We start from the raw sequence: 26,458 nt of genomic DNA, 5'->3' as shown, positions 1-26,458 counted from the left end.
ACATCAGAAGAGCAACAATTTTTGAATCAAAGTTCCTCAAATGGGCTAAATTACAGAATGTGTCCATAATCCAGAACCTACAACTCCTGGGAGAATGACATTTGAAGAAGTCATGGCTGCTTCAGTGCTGCTGTGTGCTCTGCGTTCCTGCTGTTGCTGCAGTTCCATGAGTCACTCCAATCCTCACTCAGCACTCCCATCCTCACTCAGCCTTCTGGAAAGGAGAGATTTCCAGTGTTGCCTGCCAGATTCTCCTAAGGAAATTCAATGAGGAAGCCTGAAGGAAGTTAGACGTAATTCCTGCTCCCACTTCTTTATTACCCACTCTTGGTCATTCTGTTTCTGTTTAAGTAAAGAAGTAAAGGTAGAAGTTCTCTAGTATTCACCAAACCATTCATTTCAGGGATGTCCGTAGTCATAGGTTGAGCAAACTAGCCAGTCTGTACCATTTCTAATTACACCTTTATTGTCATTAACACTGATGCATCATTTTACTATTTCATATTTTCTGTCCATGTCGAGATGAATTAACAGTATGTGTGTGTGTGTGTGTGTGTGTGTGTGTGTATGCATGCATGCATGCATGCCATCTTTCCTTTGGTCTAAGCCAGGAGTGTCAAACTCGTGGCCCCTGGACTGGATGTGTTACGCGCTGGCCACGCCTACCCCTGGTTTAGTGAAGAGGGGAAAGTCGTGATGTGTCATATGATGACCTGAGTTTGACACTCCTGGTCTAAACTTACAATGAAAGGACCATAATTTACAAAATTAAGACATTATAAGTGTGCTAGCCTTAAGATATTGCAAGCCTTTTTGCTTTTGCAGCGACATATAGGCATCATTTCTCTGGAAATCAGAAAAACATTTCTAGTGAATAAAATATTTAATATTGGAATGCTTTAAATGTGCAGTTTTATACAGATTCAGCCAATTATCAGCATTTTTGTTCAGTCACCAAGTTGTGTCTGACTTTGCAACCTCTTCAACCATAGCATGCCATACCAGGGTCCCATTGTCTCCCAGTTGGTCCAAATTTATGTTCATTGCATCAATAACACTAACTATCTCATATTCTGCTGTCCCCTTCTCTTTTTGCCTTCAGTCTTTCTCAACATCAAGGTCCTCTCTTCTCATTAGGTGGCCAAAGTATTTCAGCTTCAGCTTCACTGTCTGTCCTTCCAAAAAATAGTCAAGGTTGAAATTATTAGCATAACTGATGATTTTTTTAAAAATTGTACTTTTGTTGAGTTAGTGGTGATTTCTGGTGACTGCTGGATTTTGTTGTCAAGATCTCAGTAGTGGTTTGCCCTTGCCTGCTTCCTAGAGTTGGGAGTGCCTGGCACAAGATCATCCAGTTGGTTTTATGGCTAAAGCAGGACTAGAACTCAGTCTCCTGGTTTCTATCCTGGTGCCTTAACCATTACTCCAAACTGGCTCAACCACCAGTAATTAGATCTAACAATAAAGTGAGGTACTGTCTTCTACTATCAATCCATTTTCAAAATCTCTCCCCCCCCTAAATTTAGGGGGGGGGAATCAGAACTCATGTCACTTTCACTAACTGAACCTGCGGAACATATCAGCCTAGTCTTCTGCAATCTGGTGACTTCCAGAACAAACATACATGGCATATTCAATCTACTTTAATGCTATGATGTAGTGCTTAAAACAATGCACTGTTAAAGAATACTTTGTTAAATTCTGCAAATTGTAAATCATCTTTACAATTTACTTGTCAGTCAAGCTTTACAATGGAACATGTGAAAATTTCACAACATAAAATAGAAAAACTTTGCCAAGTATTTTACATAAAATCCTGTAACCAAGAAATAGCATTTTTAACAGTGACCTAATGAATAAATCATACTGTAGCCACTCTTTGAGAGATGGGTTGTTTAGAAATATGAATAATTTCTATAGTACTTAGGAACTACTCATTTAATTAGGCTAATGGCCAAGACTCCTTTCTGCTTGAAAAAGGAAGTTAGTTCCACTTCCTGAGCTTTGGCTTTCTCCTGTGCTGGTGATCAAGTTATACATCAATAAAAGAAAACATTTGTAGCTCAGGGTTGAAATGAGGAATCCTTGGTGCTGAGTTTGGATTTCTTGCAGATGTCATTACCCAAATCAGACAACACCATCAGTACTAGTGATGCACTAGCATCAAGGACCCTTCATGTATACATCGGCTAAAACACTCAAAAAGTAGATCCTCTGCCAGCACTGTTTTATTACAATGGAGAGAGGCTAATAAGACAGATTTGTGCATGCAATTTATACAAGCAAGCATGCAATTTATGCATGCAACCATGCAATCTATCCATCACTTCGATTCAAATGGACTTTGGAAAGCTGACACGCCAGTATCGCTCAGAATTAAAAATCCCTCCCCCGCCGAATAAAACTAAGCATCAATCTTCTATGGTGATTCTCAGTCATCCAGGTCATGATTGTCCCGAAGGTGCTTTTTCAAGAGGCAACTGGACTTTCTGATTTTTCTTTGAAGACGTTTCGCTTCTCATCCAAGAAGCTTCTTCGGAGCGAACCACGATCCCCTACGGAAAACAGAAAAGGCCTTTAGCACCGCTTGCACATGCGCAGCAAGGCATCTCAAGTGAGCATGCGCACACGCAAGTTATGCGTGTCTCCTTTCACCAGGCGGCCTAGTTCTGAGCAGGCGCAGGCCGCGAGGTTCTTGCGTCGTTCGGAGAGAGCCGCTGAGGAGCTTGGGATATTGCGGCCCAGGGAGTCTGGTAGCGAAACGACCGTTCGGTGGCCGTTACTCTGCGCGCAAGGGTCTTTTTTATTTTTTTTTCTTCCCTTGCAATTAGAGCGACGGGAAGCGCTGAGGGACATAGGAAGGAGGCGTCTCCCGATTCCCCAGGGCCCTTAACCCGTTGGCCCTCGATGCGTTTGTAAGTGCCGGAGAAGGAGGCAGCGCGATGGCTTCAAGCAACGGCACCGATGTGATTCAGGTCACCAATGTCTCCCCGAGTGCCAGCTCGGAACAGATGCGGACTCTCTTCGGCTTCCTGGGCAAGATCGAAGAATTGCGCCTCTTCCCTCCCGAGTAAGTTCCGCTTCTCCTCGCGAGAGAGACGGATGGTCGGGTTTTAAAGGCCGCGGCCTCCTTGAAACCATCAGTCTAGTATTATTAGGGCCGGGGTGGGGCCGGGAGAGGATATAGGACAAGGCAGAAATCGACGAGCTTGGCTGCTTCCGAAAGCTAAAAAGCGGATCACGCGGTCGCTTCCTCGCAGTCGTCCGCTCCATCTTGGAGCTTCCGGCGCTGGGGCGGCCTTTCTTTGCCTCGCCGTCCTCGTCTGCTTTCGAAACCTGAGGAGGGGAAGGAAAGGCAGGAGGCGGGAAAGAAATCTGCCAGGGTCGGCAGTGGGGGCGCTGAGGGACGGTTTTGAACACCACCTTTATTAATTGTGTATTGGGGTGGGTGGGAGGTTAAGCGTTTTTCTGCTGCTCTAATGGACGCGCGTCTCCCGCTTCCGTAGGAGAGCCACGTTGTGAGGCGGGTGGGTTTTAGGAAAAGCGCTGTATTGCGTGAAATAAACTAATCTTGTAAAAGGAGGAAGAGCTATGCTACGGTCTAATCCTGGTCGTTGTTTCCTGTTGTCGGTTACATATAACACAAAGTTGCTTTTTTTTCTCTTCTTTTTTCTTTTGCTGCCCTAATAGCATTTGTAGGGTCTGTTTGTAATTTTCAGGGAAATTGTTTTAAGTGTACAGCATAGGTTACGTTTGGAGGAGTGGTTTTTTGTCATTTTCAGGTAAAATGTTTGAAGTATACAGCATAGGTTAAGTTTGGAGGAGTGGGTTTTTTGTCATTTTCAGGTAAAAAGTTTTACATGTATAGGTTATGTTTGGAGGAATGTTTTTAGGGCATACGGATAAGCCAGACATCCTTGGGATGCAATCTTGATTTCAAACCAGGCAGAATGATAACCCATGATTTGGATTTTGAAGGAGAATAAACCGGCTGAAGAAAAATGATCCTGGCCATATATCCTTCTTTGTTGGAAGGATGTTTGGAAATTTGTGGTTATGATACCTGAAAGAGGGCTTCTTTTTGGAGGGTGTAAATAAAACAGGAACATTAGTTTAATGATGAATCCAAAAAAGATGACTGAACAGACAGTCCTCAACAACAGTTCATTTAGTGACCGTTCCAAGTTGCAACAGCACTGGAAAAGTGACTTACGACCGTTTTTCAGAGTCGTAAGCATTCCCCATGATCATGTGATCAAAATTCAGATGCTTGGCAACCAGTTCATATTTATGACCATTTTAGTGTCCCGGGGTTATGTGGTCACTTTTTGAGACCTTCTGACAAGCGAAGTCAATGGGGTAACCAGATTCACTTAACCAGGTTAGTAACTTATCAACTGCAGCAATTGACTTAACACAATTGACTTGTGGCAAGAAAGGTTGTAAAAAGAGCCAAAACTCAATGTAAAGGTCTCACTTAACAACAGAAATTTTGGATTCGGTTGTGGTCGTAAGTCGAGGATTACCTGCAGTGCCAATAAAGGAGAATATTTGTAGTTCAGGGTTGAAATCCTAACACTGATGATGTTAACCTTTTTGGGTAAATGAAACATCTTCAAGAAAACAACCAAGCTTATCAGAGGGCACCACTGAGGTGGGTTACTGTAGCAGAAGTAATGCTGAACTATTGAGGTCAGCCACAGATTAGTGAAATACTGCAACCAAAATGTTTTTGGTTTCTTCAGGTTTCAGATAGAACAAAATCCAGACAATGTGAGAAGGCAAGATTACTACATCTCAAGTAGATGCCAAGGCAACATAGTCTTCTGGCCCAACCACTCCCCAATTTTCTTGATACTTGAGACAGGTCTCTTCTTGCCTAAGCCAAGCATATCCCTGCATGACATCTGCTATGGCCCTCACCCATCTTCCCACCATCTTTCTTGCCTTCCCTCTTCCACTGAGAGGAAAACACTGGTCTTCAGTAAAGTTCCAAGAGCCTGACTCCATTTATAGGAAATGGCAATAGGAAAACACAGCAGGCTTGGCCTGTGTCCCATATAATCCAAAAGCATATTCTAGAATGGCTGTTAACAATCTGGTGATCTCTGGGATTGACACTCCCATGATCCCCAGCCAGTACAGTATAGCATACTTTGGGATTTATGCTGAAGCATACTTTGGGGAGATCCAGGTTAGGAAAAAAGTTGCTTCCATAGATTATCACTGTATGCCTAAAACACCAACAGGAAAGGGGTCCTTTCTTAATATTCAGATTTTCTGCATGAAATAAGCTCTTCAAATTGTAATTATGGGAAATTATTGAAATATAGAAGCCAACCAACTATTTACAGGGTTACATTTCAGAAAATACCTGCATAGCATCAGTACTTAAAGCATAATTTGGTCCTAATATAATGTTAAAGTATACTAGCTACTCTGAAACAACAAGTTGGGAAGTAAAACAATTTTCTATGGAAGAGGATTGGTTGGTGATTTTTCACCCTAAGTGACATAATTTGGTCTGAGCATTTACTTTATAGTTACAAATCTATATTGTTTATTTGATTTATAGCTCTTCTTTAATTCAGCAGTTTAAGATAGTTCACATAATATTCCGTCCTATTTTTCTCCGGAAAAAAAATATCTGAGTGGTAGATTGGACTGAGTGTGTGTATAATCCAAAGAGCCTGGTGAACTTCTGTGGCTAATGGTGAATTAGCATCTGGTTCTTCTGAACTCTAATCCAACACTGTAATCATGCTATCTCACTTAATATTTTATTTGGTGCAAAGCTAAACCATTGTATTCTTGGTGCTGTCTGAGCTTGTTTGTTTTCCTGTAGCTATTCCCCAGCCAGGTTAAACACAGCAGAAAATAACCAGGCTTGAAAATATCAAGAACCCTATAGTTTAGCCCTGGACTAGGTATGTTTTTTGTCACTAGAAAAGTAAAGTACCATCATGTATATGAAATGTATATGATGCACTTTGCATATATTTCTTTAAGAGAGAAATGATATATTGCCTGAGGGAAGATTTCTTTTTCAGTGAGGAAAAATTCAAGTTATCTATTGCCTGTGACATCCCATCAAGAATGTCGGTTATATCTTCCTAGTTTTCAGTATTAGATTAAATCTTAAATACACATAGTAAGAACTAAGTGTATGGCTGAGTGAACAACTTTAGGGTTAGTCTCTTCATAAGGATAGGTACATATTAATATTCAGTCTTATTTAGGTTTAATTGAAATTAAGTATAAATATTATTCTTCTCCAGGCATGTGTTTAATAATTTTTCCTGTTCTGTAACATAAAAACCAGTAAGAATTTTTTGGAAAAACTGTAGGGTTCATGCCCAATACTTTTTTATATAGTTCCATAAGTGAAATAATGTCTTAATCTTCATGTTAATCTGATGTTTATATTCTGGTTTTTTTTTCAGTGACTCCCCTTTGCCTGTTTCTTCCCGTGTGTGTTTTGTAAAGTTTCAAGAACCTGACTCGGCAGTTGTGGCTCAGCACCTGACAAATACTGTATTCGTTGACCGAGCATTGATAGTCGTACCCTACGCAGAAGGTTTGTGAATTGTTTAAAGATCTATGAAGCCATAGACCTCTGGTACTAAATCCTGATGTAGTTGAATAGCATGAAGTTTAGCATATAAAATATCCAAGCTTTTTGCATTTTTAAAACCCTTGGTATACCCTCATCTTTAATTTCTGTACAACAGACATAAAATACCAATTGAGCACTTGCTGGAGCTTGCCCAATAGTTTTTACAAAGGCTTTTAGAATAATTTTATATTTACGCATTATTATTTGATTTATTTTCACCAGACTGCTTCGAGACATTTTTTAAGCTATCTTTTTAAAATGAAATATATAAACAAGCAATGTTGCTTTAAGTTATCTGGCATCTGTTATGAACATGGTTCATTCTCCCTCATGGAGAGTTAGTGAATATATATCACCAATTACAAGGCAATGTTCTGCTTCTTTTACTTGACAAATGAAAAGCAGTTACCCTCAATATAAATTCTGGTACACCAAGGGTTTGAGATCTCTTGTTAGTCAGAAAATATCTGCAAAAAGTGCTAAATGGGCACTGGGTGTTAGATCTTATTTCACATTTTCTTATTCAACCTTGCTATATATTCTAGAATTTCTCTAAAATAATAAACTCTTCTCTCTTATTTGTGTGTGTGATTTTTATAGTGGAGAAGGCAAATGCAAAAGCCCTTCCAGATGACTGAAACAGTGGGGTCCTCTGCAGCTACAGGGGATTCTAGACATTAACTAAAGGCCAGCAAGCACTCAAGTCCCCAAGTGTTCTCCCGGTGTAAATCACTCACTTGTTAACAACATTTTTCTCTCTCTTCTTTTTCTTACATTTTTAGGGTGTTACAGTAATTTGAGAAACAATGAGCAGGTTGGAAATATAACTCTAAAACACTGTCAAGAAGACTGCTCTTCTAATGAGTTCTGTTGAACCTCTGTAGATTTCACCACAACTCTTTCAAATGCACTATTCACTGATAAACTAGTACTCATTTTAGATCACGGGATTATAATAAATGACTTCACTTAACGCTGCACTTCTGCATAGAAAGATTACTACATCTCATTAAAATCAGTGGGATTTATGCAGACTAATTGCTGGATTGTAGTCTATGTTTTATATGTAGTGCCTCGTTCTACTCCTTAATAAGGCAGAAGAATATGCAACAGGCAGGTCTAATTAATTAATGTTAGGATATTCAAAACTGAAACTATAATTAATACCAACAAAGTTTCATCCTCATTGGTTTAACTTGGCTGAATAAAATAGAATACTTTAAAGTACTCTTTCTTAATATGTAATTCTGACAGTGTCAGATATATCTATGTCTGAGTCTTACATAATTGCTGTCTATATTAGGGCCAAGCTAGATGCGACAGTAGCTGCGTTTTTAAATATGGATTGGTCCCAATTTTGTAGAAAGAGGGGTGGGGTGCTTCTTTTCAGAGCAAAGGGGTGAAGTGTATAGCCGCCTTCCTGTGCCTGCAATTTAACCTCCTTGCAGTCTGTCTCCCTTTGTTTTTTCTTTATCTGAGCTCCATTGCTGCAACTGTGCCAGCACCCGCAGAAAGCTACTGTGGTGAAATAAGCAGCAGGCTGGGGTAGGTTTCAGAGCCCTTGCCTCTTTGTATTCCTTTTATTACTAAACATGGATTATACACCTTTTTTTAATGTGATTGGGGAAGGAATGCCGCTGTCGTGTTCACCTTGGCTCTAATTAATTGAACCAATAGCCTCCAATATATTTGCAAGTTAGTGTTTTAAGAACTCCTTAAGAGCTTGAATGGTTTTGATACATCATATTTTTTTCTCTTTATAAACAAGATTTTAAACTCTACTAGAAAGATAGATGACTGATAAATCTCATGCTGCGATACCAGTCAAAAAGATGATTTTTCTGAGGTTTGTCTAATGCAATTTGAGTAGTTGTTACCTATCAAGAACTCGCATTGAGTTTTTAGGATCTGCACCATTTTGTAGTTGGCGGGATATAACAAGTGGTTTATCAGAATAATGGACCCATGATTTTTTTTTCTTATGAACTTGGTCTCTACTCTGTTCTTGCAAATGGTCCTTATCTATGAAAGAATGTGGGTATCAGTCTTCAATTCTTCTTTTCACAAGACCTTGTTTTGCTAGTGCTTAAGCATTGCTGAGAAAAAAAAAACATTTCAAGATCAATGAAACTGTTCAGTTGCATTGAGGCATATGCTTAAGCACTCTACTGAATTGAAATCTACCCTTTACTATTGTGGCGATACGTTCTGATATTACCTCTCTACAAATATTACAGTATGCATTGTACTGATCATATATCCCCTAGTATCAAGTCGCATTTCTGTTCTTAGTGTGTTCATACATCTTGGTGTTGATTGTTGCTTTGTGTTCTAGACTTAACACAAAGTTCACGGTAAGGCATAGTACTATAATCTTCATGATGAAATGGAAGGATTTGGAAGCAATGCAGATATTAAACAGGGACTTTGGGTGGGTTTGTGTAGGTTCTTTGGTTAATGTTTGTTTCTTTTGTCTGTTTCTTTTTCTTCATTTCTACACATTCATGCAGTATGTCATGGTTCTAACAAAGCAGCAGTAAAAAACTCTTGACGCATGAAAATTAACTGGTGAGGGGCCTCATTGTTTTTTAAAAAATTGTAGTTTTATTTCTGAATAACTTTTTTCCTAAAAACAAAATGAGGATCAGATGCATGACTACTTAATGGATGCAGATCTTCTGTGAGGTGTCTCAAGAGGATTTTTAGATAGATGCCAGAAATGTTATAGTTGCACTAATAGTGTGTAAACATAAATAATATCCTCTGAGACATAATTTGCATGCAAATTTATCCCATAATCTCAGTAGATATGTTTATATTGATGCATTATTGCCCTGTATCTAAATGACCTTTCCCCCCTTTTCCCACCATAACTTTTGGTATTGAAATTATGACAGCTCAGTGACAGAAGAAAGATAACAGTGCTGTGTATTATACATTTGTTTATATTATCGGCACTTCTCAGTATAGGTGGAAGGAACCATTACCTTTATTTAACAGTGGTTTTTCTTTTTTGTTGTTGTGTTTTACAGTTCTTTTCCCTGGTTCAGCCTGAACTATATACCAGGCCCTGCTGAAAATACCACCCAACAGTTTTCTTCTGCAGCTTATCCAGTTTCTCTTAAGTGCCCTGTACATATTGTATGTTTTATGATGAGATGCAGTTTTTTTAAATATGTCTTGCAGAAACGGTTCTGGTATTTGCAAATATATAGTACAGTTATCTTATTGAACTCTCTCACGTTGGGGGCTTGGGCACATTAACAGATTAATCCATATGTATAGGGCTTTTGCTGTTGGTTAAAATAACAAGAATCAACATTACTGTTTGTCTCACGTTGGGCCTTTTGAAGGTTATTCTTTGTTCAGGGATAGGCAGTAAAAATAGACACTTAGCAGACCTCAAGCTGCAAATCAGAAGTTTCTTCTGAAAGGGCAACAATACTCAGCAGCATTCTTGGTACAGTAATCATGACACAGAGTGGAGCATGTATTTTACTGCACAGGTAAGAATGTGTCACATTTTAGGTGTTCACATAAACACATAACACGTGGACACATATGCAGAACCTACATTTGGACCTTTGTGGAGACCTTCATATCCAAATGAGAAGTCAGCAAAAGCCCTACACTTTTTCTTACCTTCTCTTAAGTTTTACAAAATTGTATGGTAGGTGTAAAAGAAATCATAGTGAACTGTGCCATTTTATTAACCCCTAAATCAAACTTTTTTTGTCTTGTGTATCTTGATTTTTCTGTGTGCTTTATAGTGAAGCAGCCGACACGAGTCGTTGTTCATAAAACAGCTTTTGAAAGTTGAGAGCACACCCCTGGAGAACCGACTGTGCTTGCTTACGTTTGGTTCATGACTTAAAAATCGAGTACAGGTGATGAAATCTTGGCAGTGTTAACAAAAAAGTAGTGTGTATTGTGCTATTTTTTATTCTAGAACTTAACCTTTTGTAGAGAAAAAGGAACAAATTTTCACACATTGAAGTTTCATTCTGACAAACCAGTTAATGATAAATTATTAAGAGAGCAAACATTGTATTATAGCCAACATAAGTACTTTCAGCAAACTCAGATGGTGTTTCAGGGAGACATTTTCTGGGTGTATTTGTGTGTGGTTTTTTTTAAAAAAGAAAAAAGATAATTGATGAGTAACTTCTAATGCAAAGTTGTCTCTCTGCAGGAGTTATTCCTGATGAGACTAAGGCTTTATCTCTCCTGGCACCAGCTAATGCTGTGGCAGGCCTTCTGCCGGGGGGTGGACTCCTGCCTACACCTAACCCACTTTCTCAGGTAAGAAGTAGATGTGCATAAAATACAGCAAAATTATATTATTTATATTCCTTTGTTTATGGGAGGTATGCTTATGCAAAGTTATTGTAATATTTGCAGCAGAATTATAATGAATAAGAATTGCCCGCAAAGTAATTGATTTCCTAGACTGGATCCTATCCTATTCTTTCTTTTAACTCACTGGGTTGATACTTAATTCACTGCTATTTTTAAAAATAAAGCAACATCTGAAATGAAAATGTATGGAATATTGTGGCCAGAAATGGTATTCAGCCATTTCTATAGTTGGGGATGAGCCTGTTGCAAGAGGCAAAAAGAATTGCTATGTTTTCACACAGCATAATGTTTACAGTGCTTATATGCCTTACCCGGCTTCTATGACACTTATAAAAAAATAATGCTGTATAACTATTAAGTCATTTAAAAACTATTTCTCGATTACTCACTGCTTCCCCCCCCCCCTGTAAAATCACAGAGGAGGGACTTATGCTTATAGTTTCAGGAATGTGCTTTCTTGGGACTTCCAGAGGGCAACCTTTTTAGTGTAATGTTGGTCCTCTTTGAGTTTGGTGTGGCTGACTTTTTAGTGAGTGCTTTCATGTTTGCCTTATAACAGAAGTGAGAACCTTGAGTCGAGATTTCTAAAATGATGAATAAAGAACTGCATAAGGACAATGAGAGTGTCAGCGTTCCAAGTATCATGCAGAATTAAATCGGAGTCCAAGGCAAAACAATCCTTAAAAGTTCCAATTTAATAAGTCAGACATCTTGGCACAAGTTACCTAGAATTCCCACCCAGTTGAAAGTTCATGATCTTGTCCCCATAGCCATAAATCTATCATATGGTCCAATCTTCTTCTTCTTCGCTGGCATCTCCACCCAGCTGTTCCAGTCAGGTGCAGAGACGCGGAGACAAAAGATGACCTTGGGCTTCTAGAAAAGAATGACAACAACACATTCCACAATTCTACTCCTTTCTATTCCCCCCCCCCCAACTACTACACTAATGAAACAGCATAAAATGAAATAAGAGAGAGAGTGGCAAAGATCCTAAAAGGGATATAACTGCAGGCCTGACAGGCGGCCTCTCCTTAGAAGAAAAACATTTCTTGAAAAGAGAATGACATAAAAGTTAACATATAAAAAAAATTAACCACCTACTCCCCCCCCCCCAGGAAACCCTTTGGTTTATTGGGAAACTTCTCATGGAATTGTTCTGCTAACGTTTCCACTTTTAAGTTCCAACTTCACCCAAGTGGCTTCAGACAAAGGGTAACCCTTCCATTGCACTAAATACTGCAAGCGACCCCTATTCAACCTAGAGTCTACAACCTTTTACACCTCAGATTGTGTTTCCCCTTCTATCACTACAGGAAGAGGGAAAGCTTGGGTGGATGGTCTTATGCTAGACCCAATTACTGGTTTCAACAAGCTACAATGAAATTCTGGGCCAATTTTCCCTAGACCTGGGTAGACTGAGTTGAACTATAACTGGGTTAACTATCTTCACTATTGGGAATGGACCTAGAAATTTTGGACCAAATTCCTTGCTAGGCATTCTTAATCTTATATATTTGGTAGACACAAAAACTTTGTCCCCCACATGGAAGGGGGTTTGGAGCGAGCTGTGTTTATCAGCTTGCTTCTTGTAGGCTTCTGCCGCATCTGCTAGAGCCTTCTTCGTATTCTCCCATTCTTTCTTTAGCATGTCTATCCATTCATTCAAAGACATGGAGGAGGGAGGTTCTCTAGGCAGCTCAGGCATGGCAACAAATTCCAATCACTGGTAATCTGAAAAACCGTTAATCACATGCTGCTGTGGACCGCATCGTTGTACACCACTTCAGTGAAGGGTAGCAAGTCCACCAGTTGTCTTGCTGATAGTCCACATAACACCGGATGTATTGTTCCACCACCAAATTGGCGCTCTCTACTGCGCAGTTCATCTTGGGATGAACCTCTGAGCTCAGTTCTTGTGTGGACCCAACGGATCTCAGGACCTCTCTCCACAACTTGGCTGTGAACTGGACTCTGTGGTCTGAAATGATCCTCTTGGGCAATTTGTGCAGGCGATAAATATGTTTCACAAACATTTTCGCTAACTTCTTTGCGGATGGCAACCCTGAGCAAGCGATGAAGTGCGCCTGCTTGGAAACCAAATCAATAACTGTCCAGATTACTCTGTTCCCACTGCTGCCTGGGAGTTCCACGATGAAGTCCATTGTGAACTCTTCCCATGGTCGGTTAGGGCTGTCCACTCATTGTAGCAGTCCAGGGGACTTCTCTGGCAGTGGTTTCATCGTTGCGCAAATAGCACAGCTTTTTACGTAATCTTCCAACTCTAGTTCCATCTTTGGCCACCAAAATTGATGCCTGGTGAGGTGGAGCGTTTTTAGGAATCCAAAGTGGCCACCTAGTGCCTCATGGCTTCGCTATAGAACTTCCAGCCTCAACCCCGCGGGGACGTACAATTTGGACCCCTTCCAGGCTAATCCATTTTCCCTTGTTAGGATTTCCTGGTTATTGTTGAGCCACTGGTCTGTTGGGAGCACCAATTTCATAGCTGTCATCAGCTTATCCTGGCTTCCATTACTGTCATACTGCGGTTTTCTTGACAAAACATCCCCCAACAAGTTTTTTGGTACTTGTTGGACCCCTGGGGTTTTTGTCTCTGTTGCAGGTTCTGGGCTTTTGGATTCAATCATCCCTGGCTGGCCCTTTTCCTCCACCGATGGTAGCAGCTCAAACACAATCCTCAATTTCCTACCACTGTCTTCCCACTTTATTGTAGGCTTCCACTTGTCAAGCCATGCAAGCTACAAGATTATATTTTCCGGCATTTCTGGAGCCACAATGAATCTGAGAAGCTCATAGTGGCGGCCCACTTGTAACTTCACCAGTTCAGTTACTAGCGTGGCTTGGGCCCTTCCAATTAGCATTCCATCTACCTGCTGAACCCGAATGGGACAGTTTAGAGGTCTTGTGCTTATGCCTAGTTGCTTGACAATCAACATGCTGATTAAGCATCGAGTGCAACCGGTGTCCACAATTGCTTCAACTTCCTCTTCCACCCCCGTCTCAGGTACTTGGAGGTTGACTTGGAAGGTGAAGGGGCGGATGGATGCATTCACCATTGGGTCATCTTCAGCGTTTTCCTCTTCCGAGGCCTCCCCATTGGTAGGACTCTTTGTCACCTTAGGTTGGGGATCCTCTTACAGAGGTTGTTTGCTTTTTTCCTCCTCCAAGGCCTCCCCCTTGGTAGAACTCTTCATCACCTTAAATTGGGAGTCCTCTTCCAGAGATTGTTGGCCCAGATGACTCTTTCCTGGTGGCATCTGGGGCCTTCTCTTTACCACCGTGGCGGTTGGTGCGCACATTTGTGGCATTGGGGCTTGAGCAAAGCACTCTGATGCTTTGTGGCCAAGTTGACAGCAATGGTGGCATTTTGTTGTCCCCCACAAGAAATGGAACCTAGTTACATCTCAAAACTTAGGAACCGCCTCATCACATTGTTCCGCTATCCATTCTGTAGCTTCCCCCTTGGTAATCCGGTCTTCCATTATTGAGAACCTTTCTCTGTAGGAAGGTGGAGTAAGAACCTGTTGGGGCATTGCAGGGGAGACTGGAACCGGTGGGGAGGTCAATCCCTCGGTTGGCCACTGCCCAGTTATCTGCCATGGTGCCATCTGCTGAGGGAGGGCAGGTGCCCACTGGCATCCCTTCCATCCATGACCTGGGGTTAAGACCCATCCCAGGGTTGCCTGATTCACAGGTTGCAGTTCAACCAACGATGACTGGCTAGAGGGGGTTATGTGCCAAGGCCCGCTCTGCTGGCTTGGAGGATTTTCCCATGTTGATGGCCAAGGAGGTGCCCACTGGCATCTTATCCATCCATACTCTGGGAAGAAAGCCCAATTTGGTGGTCCTTCATTCACAAGCTGCAGCCCAATTTCCGGTGGCTGGCAAGTGAAAGATGCTGGCCAAATCCCTTTTTGCTGGCTGGGTTGAAAATCCCATCTTGATAGGGATTCTGTCTTCAATTCAGTTGCAGAGTACTGGTTCATTTCATTTATCGCTGTTTGGAAGGAATCAAAATCTCCACTCCAGATTTTTTTTCAAGCCTTGCCTGCGGGGAAGGAGAGGGAGCATGCATTCACATTTAGTTGTCCAAAATGGTCCAGGAAGCCCATCAGAGATGACTTCGTGAGGGTGGCTGGGATCGCCATTCATCAGATCTTTTGGACATCCTCTGGTCGTGTGGAGAATAAGCCTCTCCAGTCCCCTCCGTTCCATCCCCCTCAGGCTGTGCCTCTTGCCAGATGCAATAAATCTTGAAACAGAAATTCCTTCGCCTTTGAAGATTTGCAGAGAAGTGTCTCATCTCAGCTTCTTATCTCAAAAGGCTTTTTCATAATTGTTTACTGATATTTTATGCTGACCCTATCAGCTTTGGGAATCAGCAACCCCTCACCAGCCCCGTTGCCGGGGTGCTGGTGATTTATTTTAAAAGGAGAATTGGGATAATATCAGCGTTCCAAGTATCATGCAGATTTAAATCAGAGTCCAAGGCAAAACAATCCTTAAAGTTCCAATTTAATAAGTCAGACATCTTGGCACATCTGTGGAATCCCAATTCTAGAAGTTACCTAGGATTCCCACCAAGTTGAAAGGTCATGATCTTGTCCCCACACCCACAAATCCATCACATGGTCCAATCTTCTTCTACGCTGGCATCTCCACCCAGCTGTTCCGGTCAGGTGCAGAGGTACGGAGACAAAAGATGACTTTGGGCTTCTAGAAAAGAATGACAACAACACATTCTACAATTCTACTCCTTTCTATTCCCCCTCCCAATTACTACACTAATGAAACAGCATAATGAAATAAGAGAGAGTGCGGCAGACCAAAGATCCTAAAAGGGATATAACTGCAGGCCTGACAGAGAGTATTATTCTTCCTTTCCAATATCCAGAAATACAGTTTAAGAAAACACTTGTTGGGATATAAGTGGGAAACAATACTTTGTAGCAAGTATATGAATTTCACTTAAATGGTCTGTTGTTGCAAAATTAGAGTTAAGCCAAATTTACAAAGTCACAGTAGGTAAGTAAGTGAAAGGCTAGTAGAAGTAGTGCATGCAGATCAGGTGAAATATCTTCTTGCTTTTCGTTTCCTGCCATTCAGAGAGTGGAGAGTCCCTGTTTAGAAGAGAGAAGAGAAATGCTTCTTCTGAGATGCAACTAGTTTAGTATAAATGAAACAGTTTTTAAGACATAATTATTATTTCATTAATTACCTTTTGAGGGTTTAATTTGGGTGCATAATGTAAAAATGAGAAAAAATTAAAAATGGGCAGTTCATATTTTCTACTTGCATGAAGAAGACCACATTCAGTTCTTCAATATTTGTTTTTCAAAATCAGCTAACAAATGATAAATATTCTTGCATGAAACTGGATTACTATGACCAATTGCTACTGTAGCCATTATGGCAACTGTTCAACCCCTAAGGGTTATTTAGCCAAACAACCCATGTTTAATCACCAGAAGTTCCAGTTTGGGTGGACTTGGTAGTTAAAGGATGATAGGAAGCCTCTGCATTGGATTCACAAGAGCTGATACCCAGTTAGATGGATAAACTGATTTGATATAAAACAGCTACCTACATTCAAGTTAATATAAAAATCAGTGTCAGTACTTGTTGTTTTCCAGAGATTTGGAAAATAGTAGAACAATTAGAATATGCTGAGAATGTGCTGTTTTTGTATTTTCCTTATGAAAAGTGCCTAGATTGTACTAATTTTCATTCTTACAGATCGGTGCTGTTCCTCTGGCTGCTTTAGGAGCTCCAACTCTAGATCCAACTCTAGCTGCTCTAGGTCTTCCTGGGGCAAACTTAAACTCTCAGGTATATTGCTTTTAAGTCTAAATCTGTCTCTAGAAAATCATCAGTTTTAACATTTATGCAGTTCCACACTCATGGGATTTTTATTGTGGAATTCCATGGGATTATTTTTGTTGTCTCTGGTTTTCCAAGCAACAAGAATCGAGTGAGTTCATCTGAGTATTAGAAGATTGTGATATATGATGTGTATTTAACAGAGCAATTCATGAATCATAGTATTGGAGGAAGGCCAAGCAGCTAAAGCTCAATGTAAAGAAAACTTTCCCTCATGGTGAAATATTTACTTGCATTACAATTTACACTGCATTACAATTAGTCACAAATTGGGCTTTTTGTATTATTTTGCTTTATCAGTTTAATACAATATTAATGGAAAATAAACTTCTTCAGCATCCTCCCATCTCTCTCAGATCTGATTCAAAGGCTTAGGGATTCCTCTGGAACAGTTTTGGTAAATTGTTGGGCAATGGTAATATTTCATGCCATCAATATATTGTATAATGAGAACTCATAATCTTTAAAAGTTCTTTAACAGCATAATTAGAGTTCACATTTACCATTGTTATAACTGAAAAAGGTATGTAACAATTTTGACCCAAATTCAGTCTTAATTGTATTTGTCTATTGACTCTTGGATTGTGGATATATTTCTCATTGCAGTCATTTTGTAAATGAACAACTCTTCCTCCAGTTGCAGAAACCTCAAATGATCAAGGGCTCTTGTGCAATTTTAAACATAAAATATCTTGCAAATACTGACATGAATAACTAGTTTCAGTAGTAAAAAATAGCCTAGAACTGAGTATACATTGTATTATCAATTTAAATTTATATTAAGCTAATGGTAGATATGTTCTGAGACTTACAATAATTTGTGTTATTTAATTTGTATTAGATTTAAAGCCATTTGGGTATTAAAAAAACTTTTTTCCAAATATTTGTATGAAAAGTAATTTCTGATTATTTTTCTTTGCAGTCTCTTGCAGCAGATCAACTGTTAAAACTTATGAGCACAGTGGATCCAAAGTAAGTATCGATTTTAGAATTGCATTATATAGCACAATTTTTTTTTGAGAATTAGGAATTTGAAAGTAGTGCCTTTTGGGTGAATAAGAAGCAGGATTTTTTCCCAGACTTGCATGTTACAGGTAGTCCTCAACTCACGACAACAAAATTTTGGTCACTAAGCAAGACACTTGTTAAGTGAATTTTGCTCCATTTCACGCCCCTTGTCGCCTCAGGGGTTAAGTGAATCACTCCAGTTGTTGGTTAGTAACACAGTTGTTAAGGGAATGTGCCTTCCTTATTGACTTTGCTTGTGAGAAGTTCAGCAAAGCTGATCCTATAATGCTGGGACACTACAACTCTCATAAATACATGCCAGTTGCCAAGCGTCCAAATTTGGATCACATGACCATGGGAATGTTGCAACGCTCGTAAGTGTAAGAGGCTGTCAACTTGGCACTGTTTTCAGTGCCGTTAACGATCAGTAAATGTGAAAGCTTGTAAGTCGAGGACTGCCTGTAACTACCTGGGCTTAGGAAAGTAGTTTTTTGTTCTGCTCTTCCCCTTTTGTTGTAGTGAAAGCAAGGAGTTGCCTCTATGAAGGCTATTTTAACATGGTTAATAGACTTCCTTAATTTTGTAAGAAAAGGAGATGGGCAATTCTGAGACAGCACCTCTGATCTTCTAAACAGGAATTTTCCCAGGATGCATGCCATCATTTTATTTGCCCTTTGAATTATGGGACATCATTTCAGAAGTAATAAAATGTTTTCCTCTCCATGACACTCATGGCATACACACTTGAGTGCAAATCTATCTCATCACTAACTAATAATATTTAAAATATTTTTATATTTATTAAATATTTTAAAATATTTAATAAAATCAAGTGCTATATTGAAACAAATATGTTTCAATGCATGTTTAATCTATTTATATTCTTCGATTATGTCTTGGCTGTGAAATTGCACATGTAAATAAAAGTTCAATAACACTTCAAAATATAGGTCAAAATTACCGAGACTTGTAGTATTACAAGAGTGGCCTTTCTCCTGTTACCGTATATGAGTAAATTCAGCTTGTTGAAATTTATATAAACGTAGAAATAATGGCATCAGAACTTCAAAAAAAATATTTATTTATTTATTTATTTATTTATTTAATCTGTTTATCTAGTTGCTTACCTGATACATGTGAATGAACAGCATAAACTGTTAAAAACATAAAAATAAAACAAAACAACCACAAACAATGAACAAAAAGATTTTAAAAGCTATGCAAAAAAGTCTTTAAAAAATAAATCTTCAAGAGAGTGCAATTTCCTTGGCAATACGGCCATTTTGCAGGCTGCATACACATGTTAAATCTTAATGCAACAAGAGACAATAGATTGTTTTTCCAGGTTAACATAAAACAATTTATACATCTGTTATAAACTAATCCCAGATTAGTCCTGGAATGTACTAGTTAGACAGTTTATTGCAAAAGATGTGTCAGTGTAGTTGGAAAATTGTGGCCTGGACTAGAATATTCTTCCCAATCTACTCTTGAAATGCTGGCTCCCGTGATTTCTTGTACAAGTAATCCTCGACTTATGACCCCAATTGAGCCCAACATTTCTGTTCTTAATTGAGATATTGGTTAAGTGAATTTTACCCCATTTACAACCTTTCTTGCCACAGTAATGTGAATCACTGCAATTGATAAGTTAGTAACCCGATTGTTAAATAAACCTGGCTTCCTCATCATCTTTGCTTGTCGGAAGGTTGCAAAATGTGATCAGGTGACCTTAGGACACAGCAAGTCATAAATATGGACCAGTTGCGAAGCATCTGAATTTTGATCACATAATCATGCAGATGCTGCAAAGGTCATAACTGAAAACTAGTCGTAAGTCACTTTTTCAGTGCTGTTGTAACTTTGAACGGTCACTAAATGAACTGTTGTAAGTCAAGGACTACCTTTAAAGAGCAGAAGCTGGAGGATCACTATTAATTTCAAGTAAATTCATTTTTGGTATCATGGAAAAAATAATTTCCTCAGCATTACAATTAAAGGACAAGAATATTTTAGACAGTGGGATAATCTGGTAAAAAGGATACACTAGGCCAAAAAAGAAAAGAAAACAGCAAGCAAATTCAAATACTCATTTTTGAAATTATATTTTAAATAAGTTTGCATAGTCCTGAAATTAACGACTAATACGTGCTTTCGTTTATTCACAAAAATGTTTGTGCCAGTGGATTCAACAGACTCCAGACAGTTTACATAAACAAAAAAAATAATAAAATACTTAATAAAAATTCCTAGCATTATACCCCAAAATGCCACTGTCGGCGATCAACAGACTTTTTCACCAAATGCCTTACAAAAGGAGATTGTTGCAATTATTTTTCTAATGGATAGCAAGAGTTAGTTACATGTGTATTCTGCTTTAAATGGGCTATACAGTTCAATTTTTCTATTTAATTTTTTGTTTTTATTTGGTTCAGGCTCAATCACGTAGCTGCAGGCCTTGTTTCACCAAGTCTGAAAACAGATACCTCCAGTAAAGAAATAGAAGAAGCCATGAAACGAGTACGAGAAGCACAATCTCTGATTTCTGCTGCTATAGAGCCAGGTAAAGCCATCTAAAATGTCACCTAAGTAATTTTGCCTTACAGAAAATTACTATAACACAGTGTGGTCCAGAAAAAAACAGCATTGTATGAGATATCGGTAGAAAGTCAGATATGAGTAAACTTTGGGAAGAACAACATCTGTTTAAGAATCATAATCAGGAAGTCTTTTGATACCACTTGCTGAAAAATACAGCAATTGTGGTCTATATCCAGGAGCATCTATTGATGAGATGCTGGACTTATTTTTTAGCTGACCCAAAGAACTCATTTTATATTTCTTTGGTTTGTTCAGATGTTATCCTGATAGGTACCATATTTTTCAGAGTATAAAACAAACCTTTTTCCCTCAAAAAAGAGGCTGAAAATCTGGGTGAGTCTTATACGCTGAATACATCATTTTTTGCCTGCTAAAACCCCGTCCCCTTCACCAAAATGGCCATGCAGAGCCTTTAGGAGGCTTTCAGAGCGTTCCTGGGGGCTGGAGAGGGCAGAAATGAGTGAAAAACAGGCCGGTTTTCACTCAATTTTTTTGGGGGGGGCAGTCCCCAGGAGCATTCTATAAGCCTCCTAAAGGCTATTCATGGAAAAAACGGGCCGGTTTTGGGAGGTCTGCAGAGTACAAAAAAAAATTTATTTTTTTAATTTGCCTCTTCGAAATCTTGGTGCGTCTTATACTCTGAAAAATATGGTATGTCATCTTGTGTAATACATGCCACTTCTATATCTTATAGGAATATGAATTAAAATGTTTGTTGTTACTTGAAAAATGCCTTTGACCCTTTACACAATTGATAGAAATAGCAGAAAACTGCTTTAGAGACATAAAAACTCCTTCGGCTACAATTTATGTATAAAAAAATAACTTTAAAAGCGTTCACCTAATTTCTCCTGATGGTTCTGTAATGGACACCTCCGATTTTCTGATTCCAGATAAAAAGGAGGATAAAAGAAGGCATTCAAGATCCAGGTCACGTTCAAGGCGAAGAAGAACACCTTCTTCTTCCAGACATAGGTAAGGGTTCACAACAATGACTCACCTCTGACTACTTACTGAAATTGGCAGATAAGATCGTAGTTACTATATAACATGGAATGGCCAGTAGTAAATAGCATAATCTGGGGGGAAAATGATTGAGAAAAATAAATTTTATTAAGCCAATTGTTTTAAGACTTATTTTTCGATAACTGTATGAGACTACAGCCATAGTGTTGTGTGAGAGAATGCACCCATTTTTCACTAGCTGATTAGTCGAGTAATACTTACAAAACATTTCCAAAATGCTAATTAGTCTTAATAACATGAGCTGAACATGAAATCATTAGAATGAGTGTAATGAGTAGATAGTGACTTACTTGACTTAAGTCTTTAGCGTCGGTACGGCATCGCCAATCCCTTCGCTGTAGAGTCGCATGCATCCCGAATCAACGGGATCCATGATTCTAGGCTGAGTACTACTTGAGCTCGCCGGGCCCAAGAGTCGACAGAGCCCCTTCTGTTGGAAAACGGTGGGCACCTCGAGAAGGCAGGGGTTGTCTTGATAATGAGAGGCTATATTTTGCGTGTCAATTTTCCTTGTCCACCGAGTAGATAGTATTGCACAGGAAATAAGGAATTCTGGTAGGTGGTTGATAATTTTTCTTGTTTTTGAATAAAAGGTTTCTTGTGTTTCATGTCTTTCAAAGTGTATTTCAGTTGCTGATGTTTTGTCTTTATTATTGAGAGAGTCCTCATCAGTTATTTAAGTGAAACATAACAAATATTTCCATTTCCATATGTTGTATTTCTGCTAGCACTCAGATTATCTCAAGCAGTACAATACAATCAGACAAACAGACATCACCAGAGCCTAACACTGCAGTAAAATGATAACTTTTCACCATGCAAAGATACCCTCAATTTGTCAGATTGCAAGAAAGTGTGAACAGTTCATTTATACTCTGAAGACATTTAAGTCTGCATAGCGAATAGTAAATTCCCCTACTGTAGATAATAGTTGTGTATATCTAGTCCATGTTTGCTCAGTCACTAAGCATCACTCTATTTGATAGTTCATAAAAGTATCTCTTATAATGTGATCTGATACGTCATTTTTATATGATTAATGATTTTCTTAATAGACGGTCACGAAGTCGATCCAGAAGACGGTCACATTCAAAGTCAAGGAGCAGAAGAAGATCTAAAAGTCCTCGACGGCGGCGATCTCACTCCAGAGAACGTACTAGGAGATCTAGGAGCACTTCCAAAACCAGGTGATTGAAAACTTCACAAAATCCTGAAATTCTGTTTTGCATTGGAGGAAATTATTCTGTTAGATATAAAAATATTAGAAATGTGATTTGTAGCCATTTTTCATTCTTGCCTGATGAAAAACTCTTTGATCCAGCAAAAAGCTCCATCTGTGGAATGAGGAGGTGACAACTTTCACCAAAGGGTTTTTTCCCCCAGTTTTAAAGATTACTCCAAACATGAGATTGAGATCAGTGGTAGGAAGAGTAAGGCACACCTTTCTTCTCTTGATGCTGCTAGCAGAAGCTTCTGCTGGATCAACTAACATTGGCATGAATTCTACCCTGTAACCAGGATAGATGGATGGAGATACACGCGCACATACATACAAACATTCTGGTTACAGGGTAGAATTAATGCCAATGTTTGTGTGTGTGTGTGTGTTTTATACATGCATACACACACACACACTATATGTAGAATACGTGAAACAAAAACAGCTCATCATTTCTTCATCTTTTAGAGACAAAAAGAAAGAAGAAAAGGAGAAGAAACGATCTAAAACTCCACCCAAAAGCTACAGCACTGCCAGGCGATCCAGAAGCGCAAGCAGGTTTGGTGTAATCCTATATTTCTCTCGAAGGCTGTTGAGATGGCCTCCTATTCTGACCTCTGGGAAACCTTCACTATTTGAACTAGGGTCCTTTCATACTACACTAAAAGCATTTTAATGAATTGTACTGCTTTAGATTAAAACATTGAGATAAAATTCTCAATGTTAACCTATCAACGTTTCTATGAGGTGCTAGTGGACCAGCATGCTGGTTGGAAGTCAATCCTTGCCTTATAGATATCTTGCACTTGTCCATGTGGGTCATGAGGAATATGAAAGTTACTTCTCTTATGCAAGCTCTTGCCTTTTAATTTTTCAGGCTAAAGAAAATATGGGTTGCTAGAAATAGAGATCTCATTCTGTACATGCACAAATCTGGGTATAGTTTGTCCAGCAAACAATTACTGATTAAAAAAAAAAGGTGTTTGTGTGTGTGCATTCTGCATTAGAAACATTATTTTGCAAGGTTTTTGCTACCAGCAAGACCAATTTCAGTCTTTCTCTTGACTTTTAGTTATTATCCCTGACTTCACTGTGCTATCTTGAGGTCACTACCGTATTTCCCTGAAAATAAGTCAGAGCCTTTTTTTTTTTTTTACTCCCGAAATAAGCGCTTGGCCTTATTTTCAGAGAGGTCTTATTATTTTTGAGGTGCAGGAGGCGGCGAGCGTGGTCACCTCATGGCTGCTGCTGTGTTGCAATATTTTCGGGGAGGGCTTATTTTTGGGGAAACAGGGTACATGTTACCATCCTAATCAAGACCTCAGAAAGACTGATTTAATTTAGCCTTCTATGTTGTATTTATGCTTTCTTCTGCTATAAAGAAATGCTGAAGCCATTAAAATATTTTGTCTTGTTTATATATACTTTGGAGATTAAATGCATATCGGGGTGTTAATAAATACAAGGAAAAGTTTGATTGTGAGTCACTCTTGTTACAGAGAAAGACGCCGCAGAAGAAGCAGAAGTGGCTCCAGGTCACCTAAAAAGCCTAGGTCACCTAAGAGAAAAGTGTCTAGATCCCCTTCACCAAAAAGGTTTGTCTTTTAACAAATCTACGGAATTGATCATTTTTTTCTTTCTCAGTTCTCCTATCGTAGGAAATGCCTTAGATCTTGTTCAGGCTTAAATTAATGTTGATAAATTAACAGTGATTGAGAAACTAATCTAGCAGCAATTACTGGCATTGGAATCTTACTTCACTTTGGAAAGTGAAGTAAATTGAAGATATTCAGTAAATTGACATACTTCAATAAAGGCATAATTATTTGTAAATAGTAACACAGATGAGCTTCTCTGCATTTTTCATATTGTTAAACAGCTTTCATTGCAGAGACTTGGGTGCAACTTGCCCATAGAACATTTTTGTTAAAACATTTTAGTAATCCCATGAAATGTTTGTATTCTCATTGTCAGGTATTTGTTGTTTTCCTTTCAGGCATAAGAAAGAGAAGAAAAAAGATAAAGATAAAGAGAGAAGCAGGGATGAGCGTGAAAGATCAACAAGTAAAAAGAAAAAAAGCAAAGACAAAGAGAAAGACCGAGAGAGGAAATCAGAAAGCGACAAAGATGTCAAAGTATGCTTAAATATATTTCTCCTGGTTGATAAGAGATTGCAAACTTCATTTGAAACATGTCTTATGTACTTTATTTTACGTTTTGTCTTGGCAAAGCAGGTTACAAGGGATTATGATGAAGAAGAACAAGGCTATGATAGTGAAAAAGAGAAAAAGGAAGAAAAAGCCGCTGATGCCACTTCCCCAAAGCTTAAGGAGTCCCCGGAGAAAGGGGGTGGTGAACCAAGGGAGTCCAAGGTCAATGGAGATGATCATCATGAAGAGGATATGGATATGAGTGACTGAATGTTGCCTTTCCCGTGAAAACAATTGGCCACATGCATCAGTGTCATTCCTGTGTGATTCCTTTATGCTGTACTTGTTTAACCTTCCAAACTAGATGTATACAGCTGTAACTATACATGGTTGTAAAGCGCCTAATATTAAATAATTACATCAAAAGTTTTAGAGAAAGTGATATCTGGGTTTCCATTCTTGTTATTGGCTAAATTGAATTGAGTAGCCCAGCAGTCCTTACTCACTTGGTGCTGCTTTTTTCCTTTTTGAGCAAAAAGCTGCATGCATCTTTGACAGGCATGGACTGTTTGTGTTGTATGATCTTTTTAGTAAACCAGCTCACCTACAATAGTGTTTCTAGAGTTTTGATTATTTACAATAATAGAGCAAAATAGGGAATGAACTGGCTGCATGTTAACTGTGGCAAGAACCTCCTTATCTTCTACAACATGGTGGCCCACTAAAGGCCTTCAGTGTAGAGAGAGAGAAACTAACATTAGCTTCATCTGGGAAGAGATCTTCTGATAGAGGTAGATAATATTTCTAGCCCTGTGGCTGAATCTTTTTGTTGTGGATTTGTTTGGCTTTGACACGGTTGAAATGCATTAGTCTTTTGATGCCCAGTGTAAGGTAGACTTTGAGTCTCAATCCTTCTCAGGTGGGGTGTTTCATTTTCCACAATTTGGATGTCTTGAGGTAAAAAAAAAAAATCTCTGTATTCTGCAGAAGAGACAGAGATAACCTTGTGTAGTTTTTTAGAAGCTGCATTTCATTTTGAGTATTAAAACTGCAACAAGAAAAAGGGTAGTGCATTTTAAATGGAACTTCATAATGATTTTAAAACAAGTCTACTTGATAATGTATTTGATCTCAAGTTGTATAAACTAACTCATTTGTGTTGCAGTCACTGAAGTAGTAACCTTTGACACAGTAATTTTATGTTATGCAAAGTATATGGGCAATCTATTTTAGTTCTGGAAGTTTTGGGGGCATATACTTTTGTGCAGGTAAAAAAAACAAAAGTAGGCTACAGTCTGTGCCATGTTTATGTACAGTTTCTGAAATTGTTTTACAAGACTTTGATAATAAAAAAATCATAAATATACACTTGATTTGTACTAAAGTGTGCGTGTATTGATGTTAATGATTTGTATAAAGCTACCTCACTTCTTTCCATTTATATTTTCATTTAGTATCATTGTTTAAGTCTGCCTGTGTTACCACAAAAATATCTGGCATATTCATAATTTGTGTCCAGGAAAGTTTACCCCCTCCCCCCATATGTTGGAAATCTGATGGCGTTCACTCCTCTCCAAA

General features: G+C 38.9%; 1 protein-coding gene across 3 annotated transcripts; it reads left to right on the top strand.

The window, feature by feature from the left end:
* Nucleotides 1-2,698: 2,698 nt before the first annotated feature.
* On the top strand, nucleotides 2,699-26,246 carry SRSF11 (serine and arginine rich splicing factor 11). 3 transcript variants are annotated; one of them, XM_014065500.2, is made up of 12 exons: nucleotides 2,699-3,070; nucleotides 6,444-6,577; nucleotides 10,809-10,918; nucleotides 16,733-16,825; nucleotides 17,799-17,848; nucleotides 20,320-20,447; nucleotides 21,379-21,460; nucleotides 22,567-22,698; nucleotides 23,199-23,288; nucleotides 24,230-24,325; nucleotides 24,727-24,865; nucleotides 24,965-26,246. In XM_014065500.2, the coding sequence occupies exons 1-12, from the start codon at nucleotides 2,943-2,945 to the stop codon at nucleotides 25,148-25,150; spliced, it is 1,368 nt and encodes a 455-aa protein (XP_013920975.1). In that variant the 5' UTR covers nucleotides 2,699-2,942; the 3' UTR covers nucleotides 25,151-26,246. The 3 variants fall into 3 exon arrangements, with proteins under 3 accessions (XP_013920975.1, XP_013920974.1, XP_087575601.1); XM_014065499.2 differs by having other exon boundaries at nucleotides 24,962-26,246; XM_087719475.1 differs by lacking the exons at nucleotides 2,699-3,070; nucleotides 6,444-6,577 and adding exons at nucleotides 6,584-9,184; nucleotides 9,649-10,503 and having other exon boundaries at nucleotides 24,962-26,246.
* Nucleotides 26,247-26,458: the final 212 nt, after the last annotated feature.

The sequence above is a fragment of the Thamnophis sirtalis genome, unplaced genomic scaffold (assembly GCF_051295495.1).
Source record: "Thamnophis sirtalis isolate CommonGarterSnake01/CBP01778 unplaced genomic scaffold, rThaSir2_p1.2 scaffold_7, whole genome shotgun sequence".
Lineage (NCBI taxonomy): Eukaryota > Metazoa > Chordata > Lepidosauria > Squamata > Natricidae > Thamnophis > Thamnophis sirtalis.
Note: the sequence above shows the minus strand (reverse complement) of the source record. Positions and strands in the feature narration are given on the sequence as shown.

Bases quoted from the DNA above. Each gene is read 5' to 3' on its own strand.
- SRSF11 (XM_014065499.2), top strand. From the start codon at position 2,943: ATGGCTTCAAGCAACGGCACCGATGTGATTCAGGTCACCAATGTCTCC. The intron at 3,071-6,443 runs GTAAGTTCCGCT...TTTTTTTTTCAG, and splicing joins TTGCGCCTCTTCCCTCCCGA to TGACTCCCCTTTGCCTGTTT. The intron at 24,866-24,961 runs GTATGCTTAAAT...GTCTTGGCAAAG, and splicing joins AAAGCGACAAAGATGTCAAA to CAGGTTACAAGGGATTATGA.